At 41.9% G+C, this 27,621-nt stretch overlaps 8 protein-coding genes across 9 annotated transcripts; 5 read left to right on the forward strand and 3 right to left on the reverse strand.

Moving 5' to 3' along the window:
• The first annotated feature begins 412 nt into the window (after positions 1-412).
• On the forward strand, positions 413-3,209 carry LOC141765750 (exosome complex component MTR3-like). The gene is made up of 2 exons (XM_074631974.1): positions 413-824; positions 2,494-3,209. The coding sequence occupies exons 1-2, from the start codon at positions 535-537 to the stop codon at positions 3,038-3,040; spliced, it is 837 nt and encodes a 278-aa protein (XP_074488075.1). The 5' UTR covers positions 413-534; the 3' UTR covers positions 3,041-3,209.
• A 2,113-nt stretch (positions 3,210-5,322) lies between these two features.
• On the reverse strand, positions 5,323-5,809 carry LOC141765779 (histone H2A-like). The gene has a single exon (XM_074632006.1). It carries the CDS (start codon positions 5,720-5,722, stop codon positions 5,336-5,338), a length of 387 nt encoding a protein of 128 aa, XP_074488107.1. The 5' UTR covers positions 5,723-5,809; the 3' UTR covers positions 5,323-5,335.
• Positions 5,810-5,931: 122 nt separating this feature from the next.
• Positions 5,932-6,567, forward strand: LOC141765776 (histone H3). Its single transcript, XM_074632002.1, has one exon. It carries the CDS (start codon positions 6,079-6,081, stop codon positions 6,487-6,489), a length of 411 nt encoding a protein of 136 aa, XP_074488103.1. The 5' UTR covers positions 5,932-6,078; the 3' UTR covers positions 6,490-6,567.
• Positions 6,568-7,558: 991 nt separating this feature from the next.
• Positions 7,559-11,410, reverse strand: LOC141765751 (histone H2B 1.2-like). The gene has a single exon (XM_074631975.1). The coding sequence runs from the start codon at positions 11,376-11,378 to the stop codon at positions 11,007-11,009; it is 372 nt and encodes a 123-aa protein (XP_074488076.1). The 5' UTR covers positions 11,379-11,410; the 3' UTR covers positions 7,559-11,006.
• On the forward strand, positions 9,712-10,071 carry LOC141765752 (histone H4). The gene has a single exon (XM_074631976.1). It carries the CDS (start codon positions 9,712-9,714, stop codon positions 10,021-10,023), a length of 312 nt encoding a protein of 103 aa, XP_074488077.1. The 3' UTR covers positions 10,024-10,071.
• Positions 11,411-15,380: 3,970 nt separating the features above from the next.
• LOC141765754 (histone H1-like) lies at positions 15,381-16,102 on the forward strand. Of its 2 annotated transcripts, XM_074631978.1 has the most exons (2): positions 15,381-15,856; positions 15,896-16,102. In XM_074631978.1, the coding sequence occupies exons 1-2, from the start codon at positions 15,423-15,425 to the stop codon at positions 16,074-16,076; spliced, it is 615 nt and encodes a 204-aa protein (XP_074488079.1). In that variant the 5' UTR covers positions 15,381-15,422; the 3' UTR covers positions 16,077-16,102. The 2 variants fall into 2 exon arrangements, with proteins under 2 accessions (XP_074488079.1, XP_074488078.1); XM_074631977.1 differs by having other exon boundaries at positions 15,381-16,102.
• An 861-nt stretch (positions 16,103-16,963) lies between these two features.
• LOC141765755 (histone H2B 1.2-like) lies at positions 16,964-18,233 on the forward strand. Its single transcript, XM_074631979.1, has one exon. It carries the CDS (start codon positions 17,312-17,314, stop codon positions 17,687-17,689), a length of 378 nt encoding a protein of 125 aa, XP_074488080.1. The 5' UTR covers positions 16,964-17,311; the 3' UTR covers positions 17,690-18,233.
• A 5,529-nt stretch (positions 18,234-23,762) lies between these two features.
• LOC141765771 (uncharacterized) lies at positions 23,763-26,092 on the reverse strand. Its single transcript, XM_074631998.1, has 2 exons — positions 24,420-26,092; positions 23,763-24,274 (listed from the first exon to the last, which is right to left on the reverse strand). Exons 1-2 carry the CDS (start codon positions 26,025-26,027, stop codon positions 24,131-24,133), a joined length of 1,752 nt encoding a protein of 583 aa, XP_074488099.1. The 5' UTR covers positions 26,028-26,092; the 3' UTR covers positions 23,763-24,130.
• Between the last annotated feature and the right edge of the window lie 1,529 nt (positions 26,093-27,621).

Below are 27,621 nucleotides of genomic sequence, written 5' to 3' on the forward strand. Positions count from 1 at the left end.
TATATACAGGCATATTAAGAGTATATACAGGCATATTAAGAATATATACAGGCATATTAAAATATATACAGGCATATTAAGAGTATATACAGGCATATTAAGAGTATATACATGCATATTAAGAGTATATACATGCATATTAAGAGTATATACAGGCATATTAAGAATATATACAGGCATATTAAGAACATATACACTAAGAACATATAGTATATAAAGTACAATATATATTTTGTGTGAGAAGGTGTCGTATGAATATATATATATATATATCACCAATTGTGTGATAATTTGTGATTTTGTGTCATAATATTGATAATTAAATAGCTTATTATTGCAACAGCACTTGTGTTTTGTTTTATATCACTGATAGGCCTATAGTTTTATTCATTGCCACCATGCCTGCCACGCAATAGCGGAACCATTTCTCTGCTTGCTGTGTTTCCGGGGGGACATGTTTTGTGCTACACTTGTTGCACACGCTGCTCATCCTGCACCACCAGACCAAACTGAGTTGACTGTTCATCCAGCACCATGCCGACCGACACCAAGCGTATACGCGGCCCAGAGGTGTCCCAGAGTCCGTATCTGTTTGTGGGTAAACCGGCGGCCGTGAGTCTCCCCTCGCACGGAGCCAGCGGAGCCCGGTTGGACGGTCGGCAGCGGGATCAGGTGGACGTCCGGCCGGTGTTTGTCCGGTGCGGGCTGGTGAGCCAGGCTAAAGGCTCCGCGTACATCGAGGCTGGAAACACCAAGCTGATGTGCTGCGTTTATGGCCCCAGAGAAATGGAGCGGAAAGATGAGACCGATATGAAATGTGGAAGGTAATGTGGTGATTTCATGAATGTATTAATTTATTTTATTTGACTTTTATTGATACACACACACACACACACACACGTGTGTTATATTCAGTCTGCCTGAATTCATAAGCAGTAAATAACGCAGTCTTACTTGGTCTTGTATGGCTAGCAGCAAGCAGCTTAGGTTGGCTCAATGTCAGCTGATATTAGCAAACTTCAGATAACGTTAGATAAGACAGTTAAAGTGTTCAACAGTGTCTGTGCTTTAAGTGAGAACACTTATTTACAACATTGTACAAAGATGTGAAAAGACAGAGTGAAACATTTAACACAACAAATAAACAAAAATAAGTGCCAACTAGTAGACTCAATTAGCGACATCAATACACCTAGCTAAAGATAAATAAACTGGGGGAAAAAAAGTTCAGAAACTTGTGTTTGGTGATGGTAAGGATCATGCATTTGTGGGATGAGCAGCACAGCTGATTATGTGGGTAACGCCCAAGAAAAATTTGCCAAAATGCTCTGCCAATGGTAAACAGTGTATTCTCATAAGGCTACCAGGAAGCCTGCAATGACTGCCCTTCACCGTCAGGCCCGTTTGCGCTGGTGTCGACAACACAGACAATGGAACCTAAACATGTGGGGGAATGTCAGACCTCAACCCAACTGAACACTTGCTTGGGCGTGCTGTACGTGTTAGAGTGACCAACACAACCACGCTGGCTGACCTACAACGAATCCTGGTTGAGGAATGGAACGCCATCCCACAGCAACATGTGACCAGGTTGGTGACCAGCATGAGGAGGAGGTGCCAGGCTGTTGTGGCTGCGTATGGATCTTCCACCGCTACTGAGGCTCCTGACGGTGTATTAAATGAATAAAGTGTAAAATTGCCAATATGTCTCGTTTGTTCCTTGTTACTGATAGAGAGTTCAATCATCCAATCCACCAAACAACTCAAAACAAGAGTGAAAACCAACAGGAGAATACACTGTTTACCATTGACAGAGCATTTTGGCAATTTTTTCTTGGGTGCTACCCACATAATCAGCTGTGCTGCTCATCCCACAAATGCATGATCCTTACAAGTTGGACATCATTGTGAAGGTAAATAAACAGGCTTTCCAACCATGTAAAATACAATGACCATTAGCATTGTAACAACAGAGAAAAAATCCACCAAACACAAGTTTCTGAACTTTTTTCCCCCAGTTTATTACAAGGCCAAAAGAGCTTCTGGCTATATTATTTCCTGAGCACATATTGCATGAATGCACACTGGCCCTGCTGTTATAGCCATTGCTGTCTGGCAACAAAAATATTTATTAGCAGGTCCATTGATTATAAACTCATCAAAGCTAATATCCCTGTGATGAGCTTTAGAGGTATTGTTGTATTAATATGCTATGAGGAGTATCACGGAGTGCTGTAAATGAATGAAACACCACCAGAATCACCACTATAAACAAAAATGAAGTTGAGAAAAACATATTTTTCTCTTTTAAAAGTGGACATAACCTGTAACATCTTCTTTAATACCATTTTGAATCATGTTTAGCTGTGTTCACCCTCAAGCATCAGCATCACTACTTACACATTATGTGGACACTGATGTTTGTGTGTCTGCGTAAGTTACTACAGGAAGTGATTATGAAGACAACAAAACTGTATTTCTCTGTGTCTCCAGGTTGACTACTGACATGCGTTTCGCTCCGTTTTCCTGCCTGGAGAGGGGCGCCTGGATTCAGGGGAGCCAGGAAAAGGACCTCTCCTTGATGCTACACGAGAGCCTGCAGCCAGCCGTGTGCCTCCACAAATACCCCCGCTCTCAGATCGAGGTCAACGTGATGGTCCTCGAGAACAGCGGCTCGGTTCTGGCCCACGCAGTCACGTGCGCTTCTCTCGCTCTCGCGGACGCCGGGATCGAGATGTACGACCTGGTGCTCGGTTGTTCCATACGCCAGGACGGCGCCTCTTATGTGGTTGACCCTTCTTACACAGAGGAAAGCAGCTGCAGCTCAGTCAGCGGCGAGAACCAGGGCGGTCTGACTGTCGCGTTCCTCCCCAGCCTGAACCAGATCTCTGGGCTGCAGTCAGATGGAGAAATGAGTGAAGAGACTCTGACAGCCGGGGTTCGGACCTGCATCGAGGGATGCTATAAACTGTACCCGGTCATCCAAAAAGCCCTGGCCAAGGCTGTGCGCAGGGCCGCGCCCCCACCGTCAGAGAGCTGAGAGACTCCTTAACCAATAACTGCTCAGCTCATAGTTTTTCTACTTTACAATGTCCAATGATTACTTTGAAAACATAACCCATTTTCTCCTATGTTTGCTATTAAGTTCTTTAAATGGAAATAGTTAAGACTGATTTAACCGTGTTTTCTTATTAAATGATTTAATAATGCATGTATGTGGTTTATTCTGAATTTGGGGCTTGAAACTTGAAATTTACATGACATTGGAAAGGGATATCTAGTGATTAGATTAAGCCATTAACAACCCGACAGCCCGCCGGCGGACCTGGCTGCTATTCTGTCTGTCGGAGGTTGTTCCGGGCTCAGAGAGAAGACGGTAGCTAGAGTATACTGGTATTATGAAACTAAAAAAACCTAAGGAATACATTGTTACCAACCATGTCATGCTAGCTTGTCAAGAAGAACAGTAAATAATGCTAATATGTAAGGCTAAATTTTGGTGAGGAAAAACTGGCATGGTCAACCGAAGTGCTCGTCATCCAATTGGCGAAAAATGCAATTCTTGCAGAAATCTCCAAATGTCAAAAGTTTTTTCTATGGTGTTCCTCAAGGTCTCGGTGCCTTAATGTGGTATTTTGGAGCGATTATTGATTCTCGAGTGGTTAAAAAATGATTGAATTTTGCACCAAATTGCTGCAACAACTTATGAGACAATAGCGCATTGGAATGGCCATCATATACTTCTATTGTTAGAGATTGTTTCATGTCTGCCATCACCCTCATGAGCCACAGGCTGAGCTCACTCTGCTCACAACCAGTGCTCCTATAACTAGGAGGTGAGGAGGAAGAACATTACTCTGTTTGCCTGCTACCAGTCAGACCTGTTCCCATCAAGTCTGTCGTCTAGAGTGAGTATCCATGTGTTCCTTTGTTCACCTTATCACTAATTAGTGTGTGTTTACATGTTATGTCTTTGATTTGATAATCAGGATTATTGAGTAGATGCATGTGCAATGCTGTTTTCTGACCTGCATCTCCCTCTTTTTGTGTCTCTACTGAAGATCCACCATTTGATGATATTAAAGGGAAAGATCATCAAAAATAAAGTCCTTTTTTTTTGGTGTAAATATCTGTCTCTGTCCCTTATTCTGGATACCTCATGTGTGATACTTGAGTGTGCCAAGACTCTAGCCCTCGCCAGTTAGGTCATAATGTTCTGAGCCCTTATACAGCTTCACAATTTATTTTAATTCATGATGACTAGAACAACAGGACACACAGCGCTGAGCTGCATGTCAAATATTCTTTAGGTTCCCAGCTTTCACATGATGTACACCACTTCTATGTGACATATACTGCCGACCTGCTATCTCCCCCTAAAAAGGACAAAAATGGGTCGATGGAAAAGGTTAATCCAATAAAACATCTATCAAAACGTACACTGAGTGTACAGCCCCCGGTTAGTGGCACAAAAACACAAAGATTGGCTAACCGAAACTATAGGCCGACGCCACATGTGAAGGTTACAAGATAGCAGTGATCGGCTCTAAGAGTTTCAGCAGTTTAGTTGAAGTTTGCGTAACTGTATTCTTGTATTAATTTGGCACAATGTGGCTAGACATTACACCTTTAACTGCTTCCTTATATCTAGTAACATCTCTCCCGGCAGGACAGGGATGGGGGTTGACTTCACTGCTCCACAACAGTCACTTCACTTTTCCATCAGAGTGAGGCAAGGCTACATAAATATTTTTTTATGAAGTTTGTCCCTATTCCGCCCCACTTTGATATTTATAACTTTCTGACACTATGATTCCATTCATAAGCAACATAATGCCAGAATGTAGGCCTATGATATTTTTGGTCATGGGTTTCATACACCATGTGTTAAAAACAAAAAAAATAATTCTAAAAACATCCTATCAAATGGGGATCCATGGTCTAATTCATGTCAGTTTAGGGGTCCTTGATGTGAAATGAAAAGGTTTGGGAATCACTGATCTACAGAATGTTCTGGATGGTTAGCCTACATCTTAACTTTCCCCTCTTCATGTATTGTCTTTATTAACTTAATATCATCCCAATCACTATTATGGTCTACTGAAATAGTAAAGCCAGTTTGTAGCACTTTTTATTTATTTATTATTTTTACAGTCAAAGCCTACTAATCCTTTTGTTTATTTATAACAGAAGTACCAGCCATTTCTCTTATTGCAGTTTTTGTTGTTGTTGGTGCATTAGAGACATGAGGACCAGAGCTCTTAATCTTGGGAGTGTTTGGCTCTTAAAAGAGCCTTTTGGGGGCTGGTTCCCAGCACTCAGCGAGTCTCCAGCTTTACTTGGACTTGGCGGCCTTCTCGGTCTTCTTGGGCAGCAGAACAGCCTGGATGTTGGGCAGCACGCCGCCCTGAGCGATGGTCACTCCGCCCAGCAGCTTGTTGAGCTCCTCGTCGTTGCGGACAGCCAGCTGCAGGTGACGGGGGATGATACGGGTCTTCTTGTTGTCGCGGGCAGCGTTTCCAGCCAACTCCAGGATCTCAGCGGTCAGGTACTCCAGCACAGCCGCCAGGTAGACGGGGGCGCCGGCACCCACACGCTGCGCATAGTTTCCTTTACGCAGATGCCTGTGAACGCGACCGACTGGGAACTGGAGCCCAGCACGGGAAGAGCGGGTCTTTGCCTTAGCTCTGGTCTTTCCGCCGGTTTTGCCTCTTCCGCTCATCGTGAGATGTTTTCAGTAGTGGAGACTAATAAAAAGTGTTGCTCCACCAGCAGAAAGCTCCTTTATATGTCCTTGGAGCGAGACTTGCTGACAGACCAACCAGAGAAGAGGCTTCCAGCAGAGCAGCAGAGGGCGGCCCGCTCTGAATGTTGGCGGTAACTTTGAAAGGATTTCCCACCAATCAGCAGCGTAGCTTCGGGCGGTGGGTCGCTCCTCTGGGCGGTGCTGAGCTCCAGGAGGAGCCCCTCACCAATCAGGAGCCGGAGGTCTGAAGCAGCGTCACCATTTCACAGTTTAAGAGCAGCGTGTCTCTTCATTGGAGCTACTACATCTCCTGAACAGAGAAAGAAGAAGTCATGGCAAGAACCAAGCAGACCGCTCGTAAGTCTACCGGAGGCAAAGCCCCCAGGAAGCAGCTGGCCACCAAGGCTGCCCGTAAGAGCGCCCCGGCCACCGGCGGCGTGAAGAAGCCTCACCGTTACAGGCCCGGTACCGTGGCTCTGAGAGAGATCCGTCGCTACCAGAAATCCACGGAGCTGCTGATCCGCAAGCTGCCCTTCCAGCGCCTGGTGAGAGAAATCGCTCAGGACTTCAAGACCGACCTGCGCTTCCAGAGCTCCGCTGTCATGGCTCTGCAGGAGTCCAGTGAGGCTTACCTGGTCGGCCTGTTCGAGGACACCAACCTGTGCGCCATCCACGCCAAGAGGGTCACCATCATGCCCAAAGACATCCAGCTGGCCCGTCGCATCCGCGGAGAGCGAGCTTAAACTGTCTGCTGCTCCACAAACCACAACGGCTCTTTTAAGAGCCACCTCACTCTTCACTGAAGGGCTCATTCCTCTACTGGCAACACACGTTTTACCAGCAATGATAACACATCAATAATATCTTTTAAAATACTCTGCAGGCTACTCTCTGTGCCTGAATATGAGAACAAAAGGGAAATATAACTGATTATGTCGTTTTGACTCTTAAATTAAAAAAGAGATAAATCACTTTTGAATGTCGGTCATGTATATTAAAATACAAGTAGGGATCAAATCTAGCCTCAAGAAAGCTGTAGAAGGACTTGTGTTGTAAAATAGAGATTTTTCATCAATATCAATTAACCTTACTTTACCTTACATTTAACATGTTATGTTACTTTTATTTCATTTCCTGTCAACAGCTTCTGATTTGTCATTGCTGAACATATTTGGGCAGGTCAACCACTCCTCTCCACCCTGCTGCAGCAGCACTGAATCATAGTTGTTAAAGACATTAATAAACACTTAAAATGTCCTCTTAGCTTCTAAAGTGTGTACTAAAAATTAAAGTGTGTACATACCGCTTCTTAATGCTAGGGGTGTCTAACCCACATTATGTTGCAGGTCCATCATGGTACTGCATGGCTGGTTTTTGCTTGTTCCTTCTTTTGAACATTTTTTTTTGTGACATTGCCCTCTAATCCTAATTTCATAAGTAATAATGCATTTCAACTCATTTCACCTCAATATTTATTTTTGCTGTTTTCTTCTGCATTAAATACACAAAGGAAGGGAGGGAGATGCATGACATAAACAGCGTTGCACATGCATTTACTCATTGTAATCATTCTTATCAACTCAAAGCCAGAACAGAACAGAGTGAGTCTTAAGGATAATCCTCACCATTGGACGTGTTAAAAGGCAGCTGATGAACACTTTATGGAGGTGTCTAAATGCAGATACAGAGTGGATCCACACTGCTCTGATGATTGTGAAAAATAATTACACCTACAGGAACTTTATATGAGAGCTTCAGTCTCTAGAGACTCTCAGGCCTAAACTCAAATAGTTGAATGGAGATATTCAATAAAAACTTTATTACAGACACACAGGAGGGTCCATAGCGATAAGAGAAAAAATAAGAAAGGACACAAACAGTTGACTGACACTATGCGATCTGGGAACCCGAAGCAACAACCTCATTGCATCATTGTTAGCCACTATGAGCCTTTGCATACTAGTTTTCTTGTAGCTACACCAAAGATGAGCTGTATACAAAGGTGTGCAGAAAGCTATAAATAATGAACATTTTACATTTACAGAAAGCATACTGAATTTACGAGCAACATATTTGCCTGAGCATATTGTTTTCAGCACTGTCGATAGATATCTCTGTCATCATTTCAATCATCAACATAAAGAGCTGACTTCCTGTTAAAATGTTATAACCAACCGTTACCATTCAAATCATTATAAAGGTAATTATAGTGTCATGTTTTCTGTTATTGTTCAACAGGGGCAAGCTAAAAAGATGGCAATGTTGAGTGGTATTTTATTTTCTCTGCATGTCATGAGAGGAATATCGCTCAAGTGAAATACAGGAAGAACTAATTTCTTATCTTCTCTACTTCTGACTATCATGGCATTACTCTTTTTTGGCATTAAATTTAATGTCATAGTCTTTGCCGTACTTTGAGCACATCTTCCCAGCCCAGCACTATATGGACTGAGAATTACCAGGTCATCAGCATACACAAGGTGATTAAGGTGATAGGTCATCCATATACACATTGAACAAAATAGGAGACAAAATGCCACCTTGGTGAACACCATTATTTACATGAAACAGGGCAGATACAACATTGCTCCATTTAACCTGCATTATCTGATGTGGATACCAGAAGACTGGTATTCTAAGTATACACTTTGAAACACCTCTGGCAACAGTTTCAGGAATAATTTTTCATGATTAACTCTGTCAAAGCATATAAAGACGGTGGAGTTTTGGCTTCCATATTTAACAACTATTTCCTTTAGGGCATAAATACACATATCAGTGCCATGTTTCCTTTTAAAGCCAAACTGGTGATCAGTGGTGAGAAAAAAACATTTCCAAACATTCTAGCAGGATTCTTTCCAGCACTTTAGAGAGAATACCAGCGAGGGCATTAGGTCTATAATTATCCATGCTATTTAATTTACCAGCCTTGTCCTTAATAAGAGTCACTAACAATACAGAGGTGTTAGAATCTGGAAGGACACCATTAAACACCAGTAAAGCACATTGACAACAAAGCTTAGGACTGGCATGTTTTAGAAGTTCTGCAGTGATATGATCCATACCACAGGCCTTGTTATCATCGAGCATCATAATGGCATCATAGACATCATCTGACCTGACTGCCATGTTTTCAGAGAGATCAATATTTTCAACTACAACTTCATTACTTTTAACACAGTTGAATAAATTACAATAATGCTCACGCCACATCTCGGCTATTTTGTCTGGACCACATGCACCTTCAATGTTGAATGATCATAACTCTGACCTCTTTCCAGAAATCATAATGGTTATTAATCTGCAGCTTCCTAGCAAGTGAATATGCTCTCATTGTGTTCTCGTATCTTTTTAATAAGACAAAGAGCATCTTTAAATCTTGCAAGTTTTTTTCTGTTCAAGCAATGACCCCTGCCTAGGCCTTTCTGATTCTGACCAGTTTAAAAGCTTCTCTCGCTACAGCATGTTTGACAGCCACAAAATCATTCCATCCAGGTTTAATGTTATCCACCTTGTTCTCATGTTTACAAAAGGGCTTACTAGAGGCGTTAAGAGCCGTCGCAATATTGTCATACATGGTACACAGTTCTATCCCATGTTGAGGCCTTTTACAGTTCATATTATGACAGGTTAGAGCTTCCCTAGGCAGTTCAATATTATTTAACAAGATGTCAGAACAGAATAAAGTCTGAATAATAAGTAATCTACCCAATTGTTTCACTTTTGCTTGCCTAAAAGCAACTAGTCTTACAGGAGAAATGCTGTCCCTGATTCATGCTGTTGTTCAATAGGTGGCGCTGATGCACCAAAGAGTTTAATCATCAACCTTCATTAGAAGAAGAAGAAGAAGAAGAAGAAGAAGAGCTCCGCCTCTGTCTTCTATCACGTCCTCAGACAGGATTTAAATAGCTGTGAAGCAGCAGACCAGAGTTTACTGTTGAGTAGAAAGACATTGATCAGCAACGATGAGTGGAAGAGGCAAAGGAGGAAAAGGACTCGGTAAAGGAGGCGCAAAGCGTCACCGTAAAGTCCTCCGTGATAACATCCAGGGAATCACCAAGCCCGCTATCCGCCGTCTGGCTCGCCGTGGTGGAGTGAAGCGTATCTCCGGTCTGATCTACGAGGAGACCCGCGGTGTGTTGAAGGTGTTTCTGGAGAATGTGATCCGTGATGCCGTCACCTACACCGAGCACGCCAAGAGGAAGACCGTGACCGCCATGGATGTGGTGTATGCTCTGAAGAGACAGGGACGCACTCTGTACGGCTTCGGTGGATAAACACACTGTTGCTTTATCAATACTAAAGGCCCTTTTAAGGGCCACCCACTTACTCAACATGAAGAGCTGACCTCCTGTTACAATGTTAGAACCAACCTTTACAATTTAAATCATTATAAAATTAGTGTTATGGTTTCTGTTCAACAGGTGCAAGCTCATATGAAACATGAGGAATAAGCTAAAAAGATGGCAATGATGAGGTAGCCCACCTGGGGGAACAGTTATTGAGGCACATTTTCTATTGCTATGTTGAACTAGAAAATGTGATCATTAATTGTTATTTCCAGTTTGTATGGAGCTTTGATTATAGCTATAGGGACACTAGTGTGGATCATGTTGGCAGTTTTATTGCGCACAATGACCAAGAGAGATGGAGGAATGTTGCAATACATCATTGAGCCAGAATTGTTCAGAGTAATGCATAGATATATATACAGAAAGGTCATATATTTATATTCAAGATATGTAAGAATAACAAACATGAAGCCCATGCTAGTACTTCCAGTAATACAATTTTGTTGTGATCTGAAGCAGATGCTTCAGCATTCTATAATATAGGCCTAAAACAACAATAAGACAAGTATAGGTCTGAGTCCAGTGTCTCTGTAAGTTGTAAATACTATGAAGCAGAAAAAAAATACCAAATGTGAGACAACTGGGAGTATACTTGTATCTTATACAAGAAACAGCATGTAGGATACAGTTTGAACATCAATGACATGTATTAAAAAAACAACTATGGGACTAAGTGGATGTTTAGTGAACGACTGATGGGGAACACATTGTAGCTTTAATTCTACACTGCAATAACAGTAATGTAAGCACCATAGGGCAATTCATATAGTTGCTTCCTTTGCACACATTGAACTGTTGTTTTTGCAAGGTTCAAAATGTATTGATAAAACTTTAAGGCCAGGAACATATCTTTAGTTGTAGTGGGTGGCTCTTAAAAGAGCCTTTGTGTTGTTGGTTTAGCAGCAGCTTTACTTGGAGCTGGTGTACTTGGTCACAGCCTTGGTTCCCTCAGACACGGCGTGCTTTGCCAGCTCACCGGGCAGCAGCAGGCGGACAGCGGTCTGGATCTCCCTGGAAGTGATGGTGGAGCGCTTGTTGTAGTTAGCCAGACGGGAGGCCTCACCGGCGATGCGCTCAAAGATGTCGCCCACAAAGGAGTTCATGATGCCCATGGCTTTGGAGGAGATGCCGGTGTCTGGGTGGACCTGCTTCATCACCTTGTACACGTAGATGGCGTAGCTCTCCTTCCTGGACTTTCTCCTCTTCTTGCCGGTCTTGCTGGCGGTCTTGGTGACGGCTTTCTTTGAGCCCTTCTTGGGCGCTTTGACGGGGTCCGGCATGATTATCAGCTGGGATTTCTATTGAATCAAACGATGCCTCTTAGATGACAGACTGATTTATTTATATCCACTCGATGCAAATATGACTGTGCTGTTGCTCGCACATGATTGGTTGTCTTCTGAGTAGGACAGTATGCGCTAAACAGTTAACCCTCCCTGAGTTATTTACTGTAGATAACAGAGGTGTGAAGAGTGTTTTATTCACTGACGAGAACAGAAAGTAAAGACAAACATCACTTCACAAGTTGATAGTTTAGAGTTTAGTTGCGAAATGGAAGTTTTTGGTACTGACCAGTGGTGGAAGAATTACTTTAGATCTTGTAGTCTTCTCAAGTAAAAGGAGCAACAACAGAGTATAGAAGTTCTCTCTTACAAGTAAAAGTCCTGCAGTAAAAATGTTACTTAAGTAAAAGTACAAAGGTATTGGCATCAAAATAAAGGCCTACAGAAAGTGCAGAGTTATTTACTGTATGGAACAGAGGTATGAAAAGAGTTTAATTCACTGACAAGAACAGGAAGTAAAGACAAACAACTAGTGATGGCGAGCTGAAGCTTCATGAAGCATTGAAGCTTTCCAGGAAATTGGTTTGGAAAAGGGTTCATTTCTCGAGGCTTTATGTGCATGAAACCACCTGGTGGTCAAAGAGTGTAAAACAGGCAGATATGATCTTAACCATGTATACTATATACTATATTTTGCACCAGTAAAGGCTGTGCGGAATGACTGGAAACAATGAAAAAAATATATTACCATGTAATCCATTCATATCTATATAATATATAATATAATGACTATTTTCTAGTAAGTATATTATGAGTATATAACATACATGTATAATAAACAATAATTGTTTTGTGACTAATGCATCTTATGTGTGTAAACAAATCCTTTGGTCAATAATTGTATTGTAGTGTATTGTAATATAATATAATAATGGCAGGAGGGGTAATACTGGCAGTCAGCTGTGGAGCAGCTGTTGAAATAATCATCGGTTGTAGAAATTCAAGATTATATCAAATAGCATTAAAGAAAAAACACACTTATTAATATTATATATCATTTCTGTCAAAAGATCCCCCTAAATGCTACACACTGCTCCTTTAAATAAAGTGAAAAAATATCATTACATCTGTGCAAGAACAACACACAAAATGTTGCAACCAGTAATTCTAGGTTCAAAACCCTGTTTCAAAACCTTTACGGTATAGAGAAACACAATGAAAATAAAACTGAAAAAAATAGAGTTTTTAAGGGGGAAAAAAATCTTAATGTTTATTTTGAACCATCCAAAGGATATGTGTCGAACCACAGTCCATGCCCTCATCCATCGGGTATCTTTGCCAAAAAGCTGCTTGATGTGCAAGGAAAGGCCACTACTGCGTCCAGCTACTTTGTACTGCCTCATAATGCTAATGCAGCAGTTTTGGTCTTTTTCAAGCTGCAAATTATCAGCTAAAGAATCCCGAATATATATTTGTGGCGAAAATGACACGGAAAGCTCTCTGAACAATCTTAAACTCTATTGAAAGTGCCCAGCATTGACATGTCATCAGACAGACATAACTCAATAATGGTTGACAGTATATTTAAAGGTGAGTTAGGGCTAGCAACTGAGACAGTGTCAGGGTCAGCATGAGGGGTATTGATACTAGGGCCTGTACAAGGGCCAACATAAAGGACAGTATCAGGATCTGGGGCTGCATTGAGGCCAGTCTAAAGGACTGCAGTGAAGCTAGCATGAGATACAGCATTGAGGCCAGTCTGAGGGACTGCACTGAGCAGTCTGAGGGACTGCACTGAGTCCAGTCTGAGGGACTGCACTGAGACCAGTCTGAGGGACTGCACTGAGCAGTCTGAGGGACTGCATTGAGTCCAGTCTGAGGGACTGCATTGAGCAGTCTGAGGGACTGCACTGAGGCCAGTCTGAGGGACTGCACTGAGCAGTCTGAGGGACTGCACTGAGCAGTCTGAGGGACTGCATCGAGTCCAGTCTGAGGGACTGCATTGAGGATTGTTACCTAAAATGATTTGCTGCTTGGATAAGCTAACAATTACAGTAACTGGAATAATTATGTGTGGAACAGTTATTTCGCATGCTGAGAATCACATGTATGTTAAACTCAGCATCATCTCTGTAAAGGTTCTCATTGGTCCAGATCACTGGATATCTTGTAGTCTCACATCCAAGAGGCTTCATCAATATGGAACAGATTGATGAAAATGTCCTCTTGACTAAACAGACAAAGTCCAGTTGCTTTAAATTAACTCCTCCACTGGTGTCATGTAAAACTAGAGGGTTCCTGTGCTTTAAGAAGACAAGGAGAGTACTCTTTTTTAAAAATGATTGCTTAATGCGCTGAGTTTATTACATTTTTCACCTTTTTTTTTGCTAAGTTTACAATGTAATAACTTAATAAATAATGTAATAACTTATTACATTATTAACACAACTGTTATTACATTGTGCGCTCAAGGTTTTATTACATTATGTGCTGATTATTACATTATGAGCTTTTATTACATTTAAATTAATACATTATGCGCAGTTATTACGTTATGAGTTGCTACAACCCTTCTTTTAAAAAAATAAACTTATGCACCATTGGATGCAATTGGACCACAGTTGTTCTGTCTTCAATAATAAATTGCATTCTATTGCTCATAAAACATTCGTGTTTGTAATATTTCCAAGGCATAAGGCATGTTAAAAGTTATTATTAAGCAATAAGGTTGAGGGAATATGATATAACCTTGCAAACAAAACACTGTGGTCTACCGAAACAGTGCAGTCACTACCGAAACAGTGGGTATTTTGTAAAAAAATAAGGTATATTGAGTTATCAACTTAAATGTTATGATACTGATTGGTTAAATTCATGTTCAATTTAATCAAACCTTAACTCTGAAATCAATATGATCAGCGTTGTGCATTTTACAAAGAAAGATTGCATTTAGATTTTGATGAATCTTATGAATTGAACATAAAAATTTTTTAAAATTGTAATTTTCTAGAAAAATATGTAAAAATGTTCTTTAGAGGAGGGATGGAAACACAATCTTAAGGTTAGGTTAATATAAAACTTTTTTTATGATAGTGTATTACTATGTTTAGGTAGTGAGAAATTTAGGGAGAAGAAAAACATTCCAATCCAGTCTGAAAATACAATACCAAAATTGACTGTACTTTCATTAGATATTGGTACCCTAGATATAGTCTATATATATATATATATATATAAAGTTTTGGAAAGTAAATAAACAAATTTCAAAATGTTTACAACTCTGACTTTGCACCAATTCGGTAGAATGGCCCATATACAGTATGTATCAGTGAAACCGTGTTACTGTAATATTTAAATCCACTTACTACTATCCCAGACAGGCGACATTTATTTTGTAGATTAGTTTTCATTAATATAAACTATTAACTATTTATATTAAAATCAGTCCTCAGCAGAGGACATGTTCACAGTCACAGCGAGCAGCTCTGATAGGAAGTCTGGCTAAAGCCTCGACCATCATCAGTGTGTTTGCTGCTCCCACAATAACTTCACTTTATTAAACACTCATCAACAGCAGATGGTTGTTTTTACATTGAGTCCCTGAACAAACATGTGGGCCAGTTGGAAAACGTCTTTTGATGGAGCTCTGATGCATTTTAAATCATTTTAGGAGAGAAATGAGTGAGAAAAGCCGCTGAGCAGTGCTGGCCACGGCGGTGATAGGTGAGGTTTGGCGGCTCCAAAAACAAAATGCAGAGAGCATCAGAGCTCTACATGACTTGAATATGAAGAGACACACGTCCGCTATCGACTCCCTTCACTGTCAGCCTTCAGCACTTCTCCCACATGATGTTTTGAGTGTTTTATCAGTGAAGAGAAAACACAAGTGGCACGGCTTTCAGATGCTCAGAGGAGCCACGGGCTGGGTTGAGTCTCCACGGTTCTCATGGTGTGTTTAATTGCAGCCTCCTGCTCCGAGCTCTTCAACAGTCCAGTCTCACTCTCGTGTTGTCGTGAAGAGGAACTAAACTTCAGGAGGAAATGGCAGAAGAAGCAGCTCCAGTTCAAGCCGCCCCGGCGGCCAAAGCAGCCAAGAAGAAGGTCTCCAAACCGAAGAAGACTGGCCCCAGCGTCAGAGACCTCATCGTTAAAGCTGTGGCCGCATCCAAGGAGCGGAGCGGCGTGTCTCTGGCCGCCGTCAAGAAGGCTCTGGCTGCCGGAGGCTACGATGTGGACAAGAACAAGGCCCGCGTCAAGACCAACATCAAGACCCTGGTGGCTAATGGGACTCTGGTCCAGCTCAAGGGGACCGGGGCCTCCGGCTCCTTCAAGATCAGCAAGCAGGCTGCAGAGAAGCCGAAGCCAGCCAAGAAAGCCGCTCCTAAAGCCAAGAAGCCCGCAGCCAAGAAACCCGCAGCGGCTAAAAAGCCCAAGACGGTGAAGAAGCCGGTAGCCGCGAAGAAATCCCCGAAGAAGTCGAAGAAACCTGCAGCGGCCAAGAAAGCTGTCAAGAGCCCCAAGAAACCAGCCAAGAGCCCCAAGAAACCAGCCAAGAGCCCCAAGAAGGCGACTAAGGCTCTCAAGGTGACCAAGAGTCCCAAGAAGATGGTCAAAAAGGCCCCTGCTGTCAAGAAAGCTCCCGCTAAGAAGGTTGCCAAACCCAAAGCCAAGAAAGCAGCACCCAAGAAGAAGTGAGCTGTTCTCAGTCTGAACAAACACTCCGATAAAAAGGCTCTTTTAAGAGCCACCCACATCATCCTTAAAGAGTGATTACCTGTTAATTATTACTGTTGACATTAACTGCAGACATAAACGTAATATTATATTTGGAGCTAGGAGAAGAAATAAACAAGGGCTTTTCACTTATTTATTACAATGATTAAAAAAACCTACAAGATGAAACCTACAAATAGTAAGACAAATAAATAGACCTCACAGGACAGCCATCTGATCTTAAAAGTGTTTCCTGTGTTACATATTATTGAGCTTTGTAGCTGTGTGAGGGAATAATATAATATGCAATTATTTGCTGTCTTCACATTTCCCTTTTTTTAATAACATAAATATCACAATGTTTCAAACTCAGTTGAATGTGGGCAGCACAACATGACCAATGCACTACAAATCTCCACATCAGAAGGCTGACACTAAAGCTAAGGAGCCAGTAAAGAATAGCACTAAATAATGTATAAAACCATATATTTCAGGCAACTTATCTATATTATACTAATAAGAGCAATCATAATAACAGGCACATAATATAGAAATAATAACTATAATGTTTTGTGAAAGTGATCGCTGAAATCAAAAAGTGATTTGTTGAAATAATACTTAGGGAGGCACTTAAATGTTCCATTGCTGTTCCGGCTGCTTGTGTACACCGACTGTTGACATTCCTGATACTACAAATATATTATTTATATTTGATATTATTATAAACATTTATTATGTGTAACAAATGAGAAATAATGTAAACTCTTGTAAACACCATTTCAAACCAGTGCCATCGCATCCTGAAATGGGCCATTCTGCATAATCAGTAGCTACTTCTACTTTTGGCACTTTCTGTAGGCCTTTATTTTGATGCCAATACTTTTGTACTTTTACTTAAGTAACATGTTTACTGCAAGACTTTTACTTGTAAGAGAGAACTTCTATACTGTGGTTTTGCTACTTTTATTAGAGAAGGCTACAAGATCTAAAGTACTCTTCTCACTACTGGTCAGCACCAAAAACTTCCATCAACTAAACTCTAAACTATCATCTTGTGAAGTGATGTTGTTGAATGTTGCGCATGCGCAGTCCCGGTCAGGAAACAACGAATCAGGTGCGAGCAACAGCACAGTCAGCTCTGCATCGAGTGGATATAAATACAGACTCTCTGCTCAGGATTATATCAGTGGACTCAAGAGAAAACTGAACTACGAATCATGCCGGACGCCCCCTCAGTCAAAGCGCCCAAGAAGGGCTCAAAGAAAGCCGTCACCAAGACCGCCAGCAAGACCGGCAAGAAGAGGAGAAAGTCCAGGAAGGAGAGCTACGCCATCTACGTGTACAAAGTGATGAAGCAGGTCCACCCAGACACCGGCATCTCCTCCAAAGCCATGGGCATCATGAACTCCTTTGTGGGCGACATCTTTGAGCGCATCGCCGGTGAGGCCTCCCGTCTGGCTCACTACAACAAGCGCTCCACCATCACTTCCAGGGAGATCCAGACCGCTGTCCGCCTGCTGCTGCCCGGTGAGCTGGCAAAGCACGCCGTGTCTGAGGGAACCAAGGCTGTGACCAAGTACACCAGCTCCAAGTAAAGCTGCTGCTAAACCAACAACACAAAGGCTCTTTTAAGAGCCACCCACTACAACTAAAGACATGTTCCTGTTCTTAAAGCTTTATAAATACATTTTTAAAACATGCCGAACCACAGTGCAATATCCACAATTAAGCAATATATGAATTGTTCTCTGGTGCTGACTTTACTGTTATTGCAGTATACAGTGTATTTGTGCTACAATATATGGTCCCTGTCAGTCGTCCACTATCAACTTGGTCCCATAGATTTTAATTTTTATGTTATTGACAGTTGACTAGTATGAGCTGAATGTTTCTTAATGTACATTTTAACATATTTATTACACATTGTAAATACTGCTCATACTGTACATATCTGGTATATTAATATCTACCCCTTAGTGTTTATTCTATATTTATATGGAGTATTCTGTATGTTTCTCTTTTAATCACTCTGAACTTTACAGCTTTCAGCATTTCTGGTTAACTGCATTGTATCATTACCTGTACTATATGCAATGATGAAGTTGGATCTAATAAAATAAAATAATCTGTTTTACCTTCTTTTCCAGGCTTTGAGTCAAATTTTGCTAAATTAGACAATTAAAAATTTAACAATCATTTAAGATTTTCTTTTTTTCCCCAGATAATTTCATGGATAATTAACTCCTTAAATAATCATGATTTGTACAGTACAAAAGAGAAGGGGAGTCATTTTCCACTTCCTTCAAATCACACAGAGCAGTCTGATTTCCTTTTTTTAATCAGTGTTGGGTTGCAGCATCAACATTCAACATCTCTCTCTCATTGTGCTGAATAAAACTGCCACCACAACCCAGTGTCCCTACTTGCTATAACCGAAACCCAAAATCCATACCAACTGGAAATCCCAACAATCAAATCCGCTAACAGAATTTAGAGCAATAGAAAATTTGCCTCCCATGATCAACGTTTCCATCTTTTTGTTCTATTCTTGTTGCGTGACATATAAACATGCTCCTAATGAACACTAACATACACAAAAAGATATGATTCTAATTCTGATTTATATGTAAACAGTGGTGTGTGTATGTTATGTGATGTATTATAAAAGGAAGACAGCTCTTTATGTTGAGGAAATGGGTGGCCCTTAAAAGGACCTTTAGTTTCCATAACCAACAGTATGTGTTTATCCACTAAAGCTGCACAGAGCCCATGTCCTGTCTCTTCCGATCATACACCACATTAAAGGCGGGGTTGCTAAAGATTTTAGAAACATTTTTGGTATTGCTAGTTTCCCAAGATTGCCCAGCCTGCCTTCAACTGTTAAAACTGGTACATTGTCAATGTATTTGAAATAAATCCTGTCCCCTCTGCTTATTCATTATAGAATTTATTTCATTTGGAGGTATAAAAACATTTGATGATTCACATGAACACATTCTCTATTGATTGTATTGTCTGTTAGTTTACTAGCCTGAGCAAAATTAATTTCTCTTTGGGGACACCAATGACCATCTAATCTTATCTGATCTCAGTAAACAGTCAGTGGGTTTTTGCCTTCAGGAGCGTCCACTGAACTTCAAAGTTGACAGATTAGCAGTGGCGGCAGGTGGACATATTTCTGGGTAGGGCTGTGGCACATCCAATCAATTCAGCAAACATCCCAGTATGATTTAATGCAAAGAGGCGAAGGTATCAAAAACACATTAGTACTTTGCAGTTAAATAATCAACAATGATTTTATTCCAACAGGAGCAGTAAAGAATGCTTAGAAAAACCTCTACCACTCTGTGTATAGTCTGAATAACATTTAAATTAATCTGTGACATTTTCGGTACACTAGTTGACGTTTTTGTCTTACTAGTTCGACAAAACTGCTCACTAGTCGACATGTGTGCGTGATTAGTTAACTAGTGAAGTACTGCAACTGTCATACACGTTAACTAGTGGAATTTTACCACATCACTAGTTAACTAGTGAAGAATATATCAGTACACTAGTAAACTAGTAAGGTAAAAAAAACCTAGTAAACATTTTGAGCCTCACTAGTTCACTAGTAAGGTCAAAAAGGCTTCAACTAGTTGATTAGTGAGCATTTTGACCCTCACTAGTTAACATGTAAGGTGCAACATGCAGCCACTAGTTAACTAGTTACAATTCCTCAGGCCAACATGTTAACTAGTGCACAACATGCAAATGAGGCAGGAGGGGTAATGACAAAATCCTGAGTCCTGATTGGTTTGTATTTTTTATTTTGAACTGGAATGCCAATAGAAAGCCTCGGAGTATGCTCCTTCCCCATCTCCTCATTAACATTTAGTGCAACTAGTGTGACTAGTGCACATGTTGGCCCTTACTAGTTAACTAGTGGCCCTTCTTGGCCTGCACTAAATAACTAGGAGGTAAAAAAGACCTTCACTAGTGCCACTAGTGAACATTTGTTCCCTAACTAGTTAACTAGTAAACATTTTGAGCCACACTAGTTAACAAGTCAGATCAAAATGCTTTAACTAGTTAACTAGTGCAGATAATTGTAGCTCACTAGTTAACTAGTGAGGTGCTTTACTAGTTAACATGTCAAAGCTCTTGCAGCTTAGTAGTTAACTAGCAAGACTGTCAGCTTTACTAATTTGGTCCAGAGGTCCACTAGTACATCACAAAGCTGACTGGTTTGGCTTTGTTCCTACTAGTGTGGTGCACAGTCTCACTAGTAAGGCTTCCGTTGGAACTAGTTTGATAAAAGTGCCACTAGTTGCTGAAAAAAAGTGACTAGTAAGAGTTTTTGTTCAACTAGTTAGACAAAATGGCCAACTAGTTTAATTTCTTTTTTACATGTCATCATTGATGATCATCCTGCATGCAATACAAGAACATACTCACCCAGTTGTATCCATTTAGTGTTTTTTTCTGATCTATAGTATTTACAACTTAAAGAAACACTGGACTCAGAGGCCTATACTAATGTCTTATTCTTGTTGTTGGTAATTGATGTTTTAGGCCTATATCATAGAATGCTGTAGCATCTGATTTGGATCACTGGGTATAACAAAATTGTAGTACTGGAAAACTCGGAAGTACTAGCATGATCTGCATGTTTATATTATTCTTACTTGCATTTTAGCTTTTATTACATATCTTAAATCCTGCACATATCTGGAATATAAATCTATACCCTTTTACTGTATATATCTATGCGGGTGGGTTGCCAACATCGCCGTAGACCCTTGGAGCCTTTTACGTGGGTTGAGCCCTGCCCTGGGGGCACGACGCGGTTGGGGCGCACTGAGGACAGTTCGCCCTGGTCGACAGTCGCACCGGGAGCAGGGGGCCAGGTCCCTCCCCGACTGCATGCATGTATTGAGTGGAAATTGACGCCTGTTGCTGAACATTCGTAGGATAATGCACGGAAAATTAGGAATAACTTTTTTGCAAGACATCCTACGAAGCGTTGTATGAGGATGTGTTTGCCTGGTACAGCATGGCATATTTTCTGCCAGCTGCAGTTCCTGCCTCAACTGTTTATTTCTGTGATCATGTAGGAGAGCAGTGTAAAATGAAGAAACTCATTATAAAGAAAAATGGGACAACTGACAGTTACATCACAACTTCACACATTGGTTAAGTAGAGCTCCACAGAGGAGAGAGGTTTGTGTACGCTCTGGGCGCCACTACAATACAGTATATAATACGGTACAGTCAGAGTTTGGTAAATGAGCTCTCAGGCTACTGCTGCACTCCTTACTGCGAACGTGTGATCAAGATTAAACCAGCCCACTGTGAAACAGGGGCAAGCCATTCATTATTGATGATCCGATCCTTCTGAAGAATGCCCTAAATAGAGTGGTTGCATAAATAACAAATGTGTAGCTTGTGAGCCGCTGATGAGACTTTCCTGTCATTACCACCTTTTATGAATGAGAGCAACATCTAACAACTAGCTCCGGTCTGGAGCCTCTCTGTAAATCTCATAACCTTGTGTTTAACTGGTGCCTTTTGCTAATGCTAAACAAACAACGTAATGTATTAAAACTAGAATATTAGAACATTTTATTTGTGCATATTTGAAAGTCTTTTGCTGAACTTTCACTCCGTTCCTGTGAAAAGAACTTACAGGTTGATATATACCTAAGCCTCAATTTAGATAGATAGATAGATAGATAGATAGATAGATGGATAGTAACTTTATTGATCCAGAGGGAAATTCAAGTTTCCAGCATCACAGTTCCATAGTGCAAAACAAATTAGTAAAAACGGCACAAGTAAGTAATACAAAGTATAAAAAAATATATCAAATATAAAAAAATAACAAGAGATGAAGAAACTGTTAGAAATTAATATAGTGCAGGGTAACAACTGAGATACAGGACTATTAAAAATGTGAATATAGTGCACAAAGTGATATAGTGCTGGATAATAAAATATAGGAGATATAGATATTAAGAAATGTCAAATATGGAATATAATGTGGGATAAGAACTGAAGTAGAGTTTTTTTAAATAGACTAAAGTGCAGAATAAAGCTGTACATTGTTGTAGATCACAGTAAAACCAGTCTATAAAGGTGCAGAGTAGAGCTGTTTGTAGTGTGCAGAATTAAAAAGTCTATTAAAGTGCACTGTGTGCATTAACTGTCCTGCAGACCGTCTTCCTCCCCAGAGACGTGTTGTACAGTTTGATGGCTCGAGGGACAAAGGATTTCCTGAGTCTGTCTAGTGGAGCACTTTGGGAGCAGCAGCCTGCCGCTGAACAAGCTTCTCTATTTGGTGATGACGGTGTGCAGAGGATGGCTGGCGTTGTCCAGTATGGCCAGCAGTCTGTTGAATATTCTTTCCTCTGACACCGTCACCAGAGAGTCAAGCTCCATGCCGACCACGGAGCTGGTCCGCCGCCTGATCAGCTTGTCCAGTCTTGGATGTCCCTCTTATATAAAAAGCGTCTTGAGATAACTTCTGTTATGATTTGACGCTATATAAAAATAAATTTAATTGGATTGAAATTCTTTTAGCAGTGTGTATGCGAATGTGTCCTGGGCCACATTAAGCACCGCCTACTCTACTGATGTCCAGTCAGGTGGCCAGCTGATCCGCGGGATCACCGCGCCCTTCAGGTAAATAGACAGGCAGACACGGGCGATTGTCAGCATGGAAACGGCCTCTGTGCTCTACTGAAGCCTGTCGGTACGACTGTATTTTATTAAAATATATCTTGCTTATAGGCTACATATCTACAGACTATCAGACTAGGCACGCAAAGTGCATTATTATCATACTGTGGGTGTTTTTGTTCCGATGCTTTGCGCGGAGCTGACACCCGACCGCACGCCCGCCTGTTCTCTCTCCTCCCCGGCTCTCTGGAGCGCTGTACCTCGCTGTTGTCTTGCAAAGGCAGCGGTGCCGGCAGCGCGGAGGTCCCCGGGCACCCCCGGTACAATAACCTTTTTATTTTGATGTTAATACAATGTACCAGAATTCTTGAATATGTAAGATATTACTACTGACGGCTGCTGTATTAGCCGTGTGTTTACTACGTGTTTATTTGCATATAGAACGGGGAAGTGAGATCGGATCACAGGTGGTCACTGGAGACGCATTCTAATGCCAGGTGTGGACAGACGTACTTAAAGCTGTCCACTTGTGATCCGATCACTGAGGACGCATGTTAATGCCAGGTCTGAACAGGGCCAAAGAGGCCTGCAGGCCCCGAGGGGTCAAGTCATCATTTTGACTATTATATTTTATTCTAATTAATATTCTTCTCTTCATTGTGTTTTCTAATGCATTTCATCACCATAAAACCTTGAATTGTGGATGTATTTGAAAGGTGCTGCGGCACTAAATAAACCTTTTTGCCTTAAGTTCTTAAGCCACTTTAGACTCGTAAAAAAAGTGAAGTTCGTGAGTGTAAAGATCAGGTGTTTTTTATTTGTTCATTCTCTTTGGATGACCAACACAGACAAAAAAACTATATTTGGACCAACATATAATATAATCTGTTGAGCCAACGTACTGTATATTTTCAGGCTGTAGGGAGCAAATGAGAACTCATCAGTGCTTGTCCACTGATTTATACATCAAACAAAGCATTTCATATTAAACATGAGAGGAGTGCAGTATAGAATTAACATTTTTTAGGTTTTATTTCCAGAAAAGTGAATTCACTTCACTTTCCATGAGTAAAATAAAGTGTCAACCCTCAAACAACCCTTTTCACAAGTGCTGTTTAGGGGTCAAGACGGAGTAATCCTCACAAGTACACAAGAACAAACTCCTGTGTATGTGTGTGGATTAGTAATCATATCTTTGTAAGGACCATATTTACACCAGAAAAGTGGATTCACATCACTTTCCCATAATAAAATAATGTGTCAACCCTCAAACAACCCTTTTCACAAGTGCTGTTTAAGGGTCAAGACTGATTGATCCTCACAAAGATACAAGAACAAAGGCGTGTATGTGCATTTTCTTTCTCCTGAGCGTGGCATCAGAAGATCTTATACCACTTGGTCCTGTTCTTTTTTTTGGCGATCTGGTTCTCAAGATCCGCCAGCTGGGACCTCAGGGAGCTCTCAGTGGTCGTCCACTCCTGTTCTTTCTCCTGCAGAGTCTGCTGGACGCTTTCGGTGGCCTAGGGATGATAATAATTAACAGTTTAATTGTTAACCGTTTAAGGAGAAAAGCTGGTCAACCGTAACAGCCCAACGCCCGACTTTAAAAGCTGGCGCACCGTCGAGGCATCGGTTAAGAACATTTTTCAAAATTAGCATCCCTACCTTGGCCTGAAGGAGGGATGACTCCTGGCACTCGATGCGATGGCTCTCTATCTGCTGCTCAGCCTTCTCCAGAGCAGCCACGAGGGTGTCGTTGCTCTGTTTTTGCTCGTGCAGCTGAGCAGCAAAGGAGGAGCTGGTTTTCACAGTCTCCTCCAGCAGGGAGGTTTTTTCCTGCTGCCAGAGGAGACGGTCACTCGCTAGCTGATCTTCAAACTTTGTCTTCAGATCAGCCACGATGGTCTTGTGCTCCTCGTCTTGCATCTTCAGCTGGGCAAGATGGGAGCGCTGGGATGTTTCCAGCTCTGCCAAGTGGGAAGACTTGTCCTCGTGTAGCTGAGCAGCAAAGGAGGAGCTGGTTTTCTCAGTCTCCTCCAGCAGAGAGGTTTTTTCCTGCTGCCAGAGGAGACGGTCACTAGCTAGCTGATCTTCAAAGTTTTTCTTCAGATCAGCCATGGTGTTCTTGTGCACCTCGTCCTGCTTATTCAGCTGGACAAGATGGGAGCGCTGGGATTTTTCCAGCTCTGCCAAGTGGGAAGACTTGTCCTCCCGCCACATGTCATGTACAGACTTCAGCTCCTCCTCAGAATACTTTAGAGCAGCCATGATCTGACTCTTATCGGCTCTGAGTTCTTCCATTGCAGGCAGACAGTCGGACATGAATTTGTCTGTCTCCTCCCGGATGGTGACAATCCTCGTCTGAAAGAATTGTTTCTCAGTCTTCAGCAGATCTTCTGACTTTTTCAGATCTGCTGTGAGCTTCTGTATCTCTGCTCTCTGCTCGTTCAGCTGGGCTTGATGGGGCTTTGCCTCATCCTTCGTCTTTTGGAGGTCCTCCTTTGTCTTTTGGAGGTCCGCCTTTGTCTTGTTCAGGTGTCCTTGTCGGTCTTCCCTCTCAGTCTGGAGCAAGCCCTCCATCTCCCACTCCATGTTTGTTCTAGCCACAGCGAGCATCTTCCTTTCAGCGAGGATCACAGACTCCTTTTCCTCCAATTCCTTTCGAAGTGCCTCAATCTCCCCCTTCAACTTCACCAACAGGAAGTTTTGGCTCTTGATGATGCCGTCTTTCTCGCTCAGGTCTTTTGGAGCATTGTTCATCATCAAGCCGACCTTCTTCAGCTGGAAGTCCTGGCTCTTAATGATTGTGTCCTTCTTGCTCAGGTCTTGTTGAGCGTTGTTCAGCATCAAGCCGATCTTCTTCAACTGGAAGTCCTGGTTCTTGATGATTGTGTCCTTCTTGCTCAGGTCCTTTTGAGCATTGTTCAGCGTCCAGCTGAGCTTATCCAACTCGGATTTCAGGGACTTATCCCTGGCCGGAGAGGGATCACGTTTAGCCTGAGCCTTAGCGAGCTGGGCTTTCAGGCCAGATATCTCCCTCTGCAACAGGTTCTTCTCTTGACCCCAGTTGTTGTCCTGCTGTTCAGGAAGACAATCAAAGAAATTGCCCAGTTCGTCCTGTTGGACCTCCAGGAGGATTCTCCCCTCAGATGTACTGGGGGTGATCTTCGCCTCGCTGTCGTTCAGTTGAACCCTGCATGTTTGTTCCAGGGTAGTGAGAAAGAAATCCCTCATTTCAAACTCCTTGCACTCGAAGTCAATGTATGCCGTCATTGTCTCAGTGTTTTGTTCTCGTCTTGATAACAACTCTGCCACAAACAGTCAAGTTACGATCTGATCCGAACTTCTTGTGTTGGGGGTATATGTAGACTCTCAACATTCTAGAACTGATGATGCGTCAAGGGCGATGACGGACCGTGTTCCATTCTACTCCTTCATTCCTTTGATCCTTCAATTCTATCGTTGCTATGGATTCTATCGTTGCTATGGATACCAGTTTGATTACGTTTGAAAATATGAATGTAATGATTTCTGATTATTCCTAAAATATAGCAAAGAAAAGTACACTTTACACTAAGGAGATTTGTCAAGTATTTCTTATCAACATGGGAGTGGACACATAATGCTGCACAACACAAAGTAACAGCAGAAAAATAATATAAAAGTTACAAAAACTTGAAACTGTAGTGTTCTGGTTCAATCTCAACACGCTCATCAACTTTATTTTCCAGCAGCAGCAGGCAGCGACGTACATGAAACCTGCCTTGGCGAAGGCCTGCGCTCTCCGAGTGCACTTCTAGTTTCATATGATGCCAGTATCAGTAAAAGTAATGGCCCCACCTTTAAATGAAAGGCTACAGTCAGCAGCCCGTTAGCTTAGCGTAGCACAAAGACCACAAAACAGCTAGCCTGTAATTAATAGTAAGGAAATCTGCTTACTAGCACCTGTAAAGCTCAGTAATTAAAGGGACTGTTTGTAACTTTTTAAGCATATAAATGTACCGGGACGGGACACATATGCACGCTCGAATGTGGCTGAAGTCACTGCTCCTCTGCCTGCTTGCCTTCACTCAGACAGCGCGCGTTCTCGCTGTCTCGCTCCACCTCTAGACGTGAACGCGCGCTCACTCCACACTGCAGGAGAGTTAGTAGCTCTGAGAATATCTAGTGAATGTAGAGTGCACGTTTGTGCAGAAATAACTGCTGCAGCTCCTCCAGACCAACAGAGGTTTCCCGTGTCTTGTGAAGTGACGGGGCTCCGCAGCGAGAAACGTTATCGTCTCCGACCGGGTGCCGGTGTCTTCCTGCTCACTCCGGCTGTGGTCGAGAGACGGCAACGTTACTCGCTGCGGAGCCTCGCTGCTTCAGAGCCCCGGCACTGACGCTGAGGCAGGAAAAGCCAACACTAGGATCAGCACTGATTCATGGAGAGACCTTCGTCTGGTCAGCTAACATTACTGCCAAGCAGCTGAAATATAGAGTGATATTGTGGTTTTAGCTGACGTGTGTCTCCTCACTCTTTTGAGCGATGCTCGTTCATGTCTATATAGAGCGAGCAAGCGCGAGCCCGACGCTGACACACAGGTGTCGCTGTTAAGAAGCATTTCTGAAAGTTACAAATAGTCCCTTTAACACAAAGTCTGGCACATGACCACCCGTAACGTGGCGAGACATATAAAGAGATAATTAGTGAGTAAGTAATGCTTTAACTTGGCATAGAGCGAAATTAATTTTCGGCACCATTGGGTTTACCAATTCAAGGAATTATGGAAATTGCTAACCTGTGCCACAATTACAAAGCAGTTCACGCTGATACCTTCACTCCAACAGTTTATTTCCCCGGGTAGACACCCCAGTTATGTTCATA

Source organism: Sebastes fasciatus, chromosome 4 (genome assembly GCF_043250625.1).
Source record: "Sebastes fasciatus isolate fSebFas1 chromosome 4, fSebFas1.pri, whole genome shotgun sequence".
NCBI lineage: Eukaryota > Metazoa > Chordata > Actinopteri > Perciformes > Sebastidae > Sebastes > Sebastes fasciatus.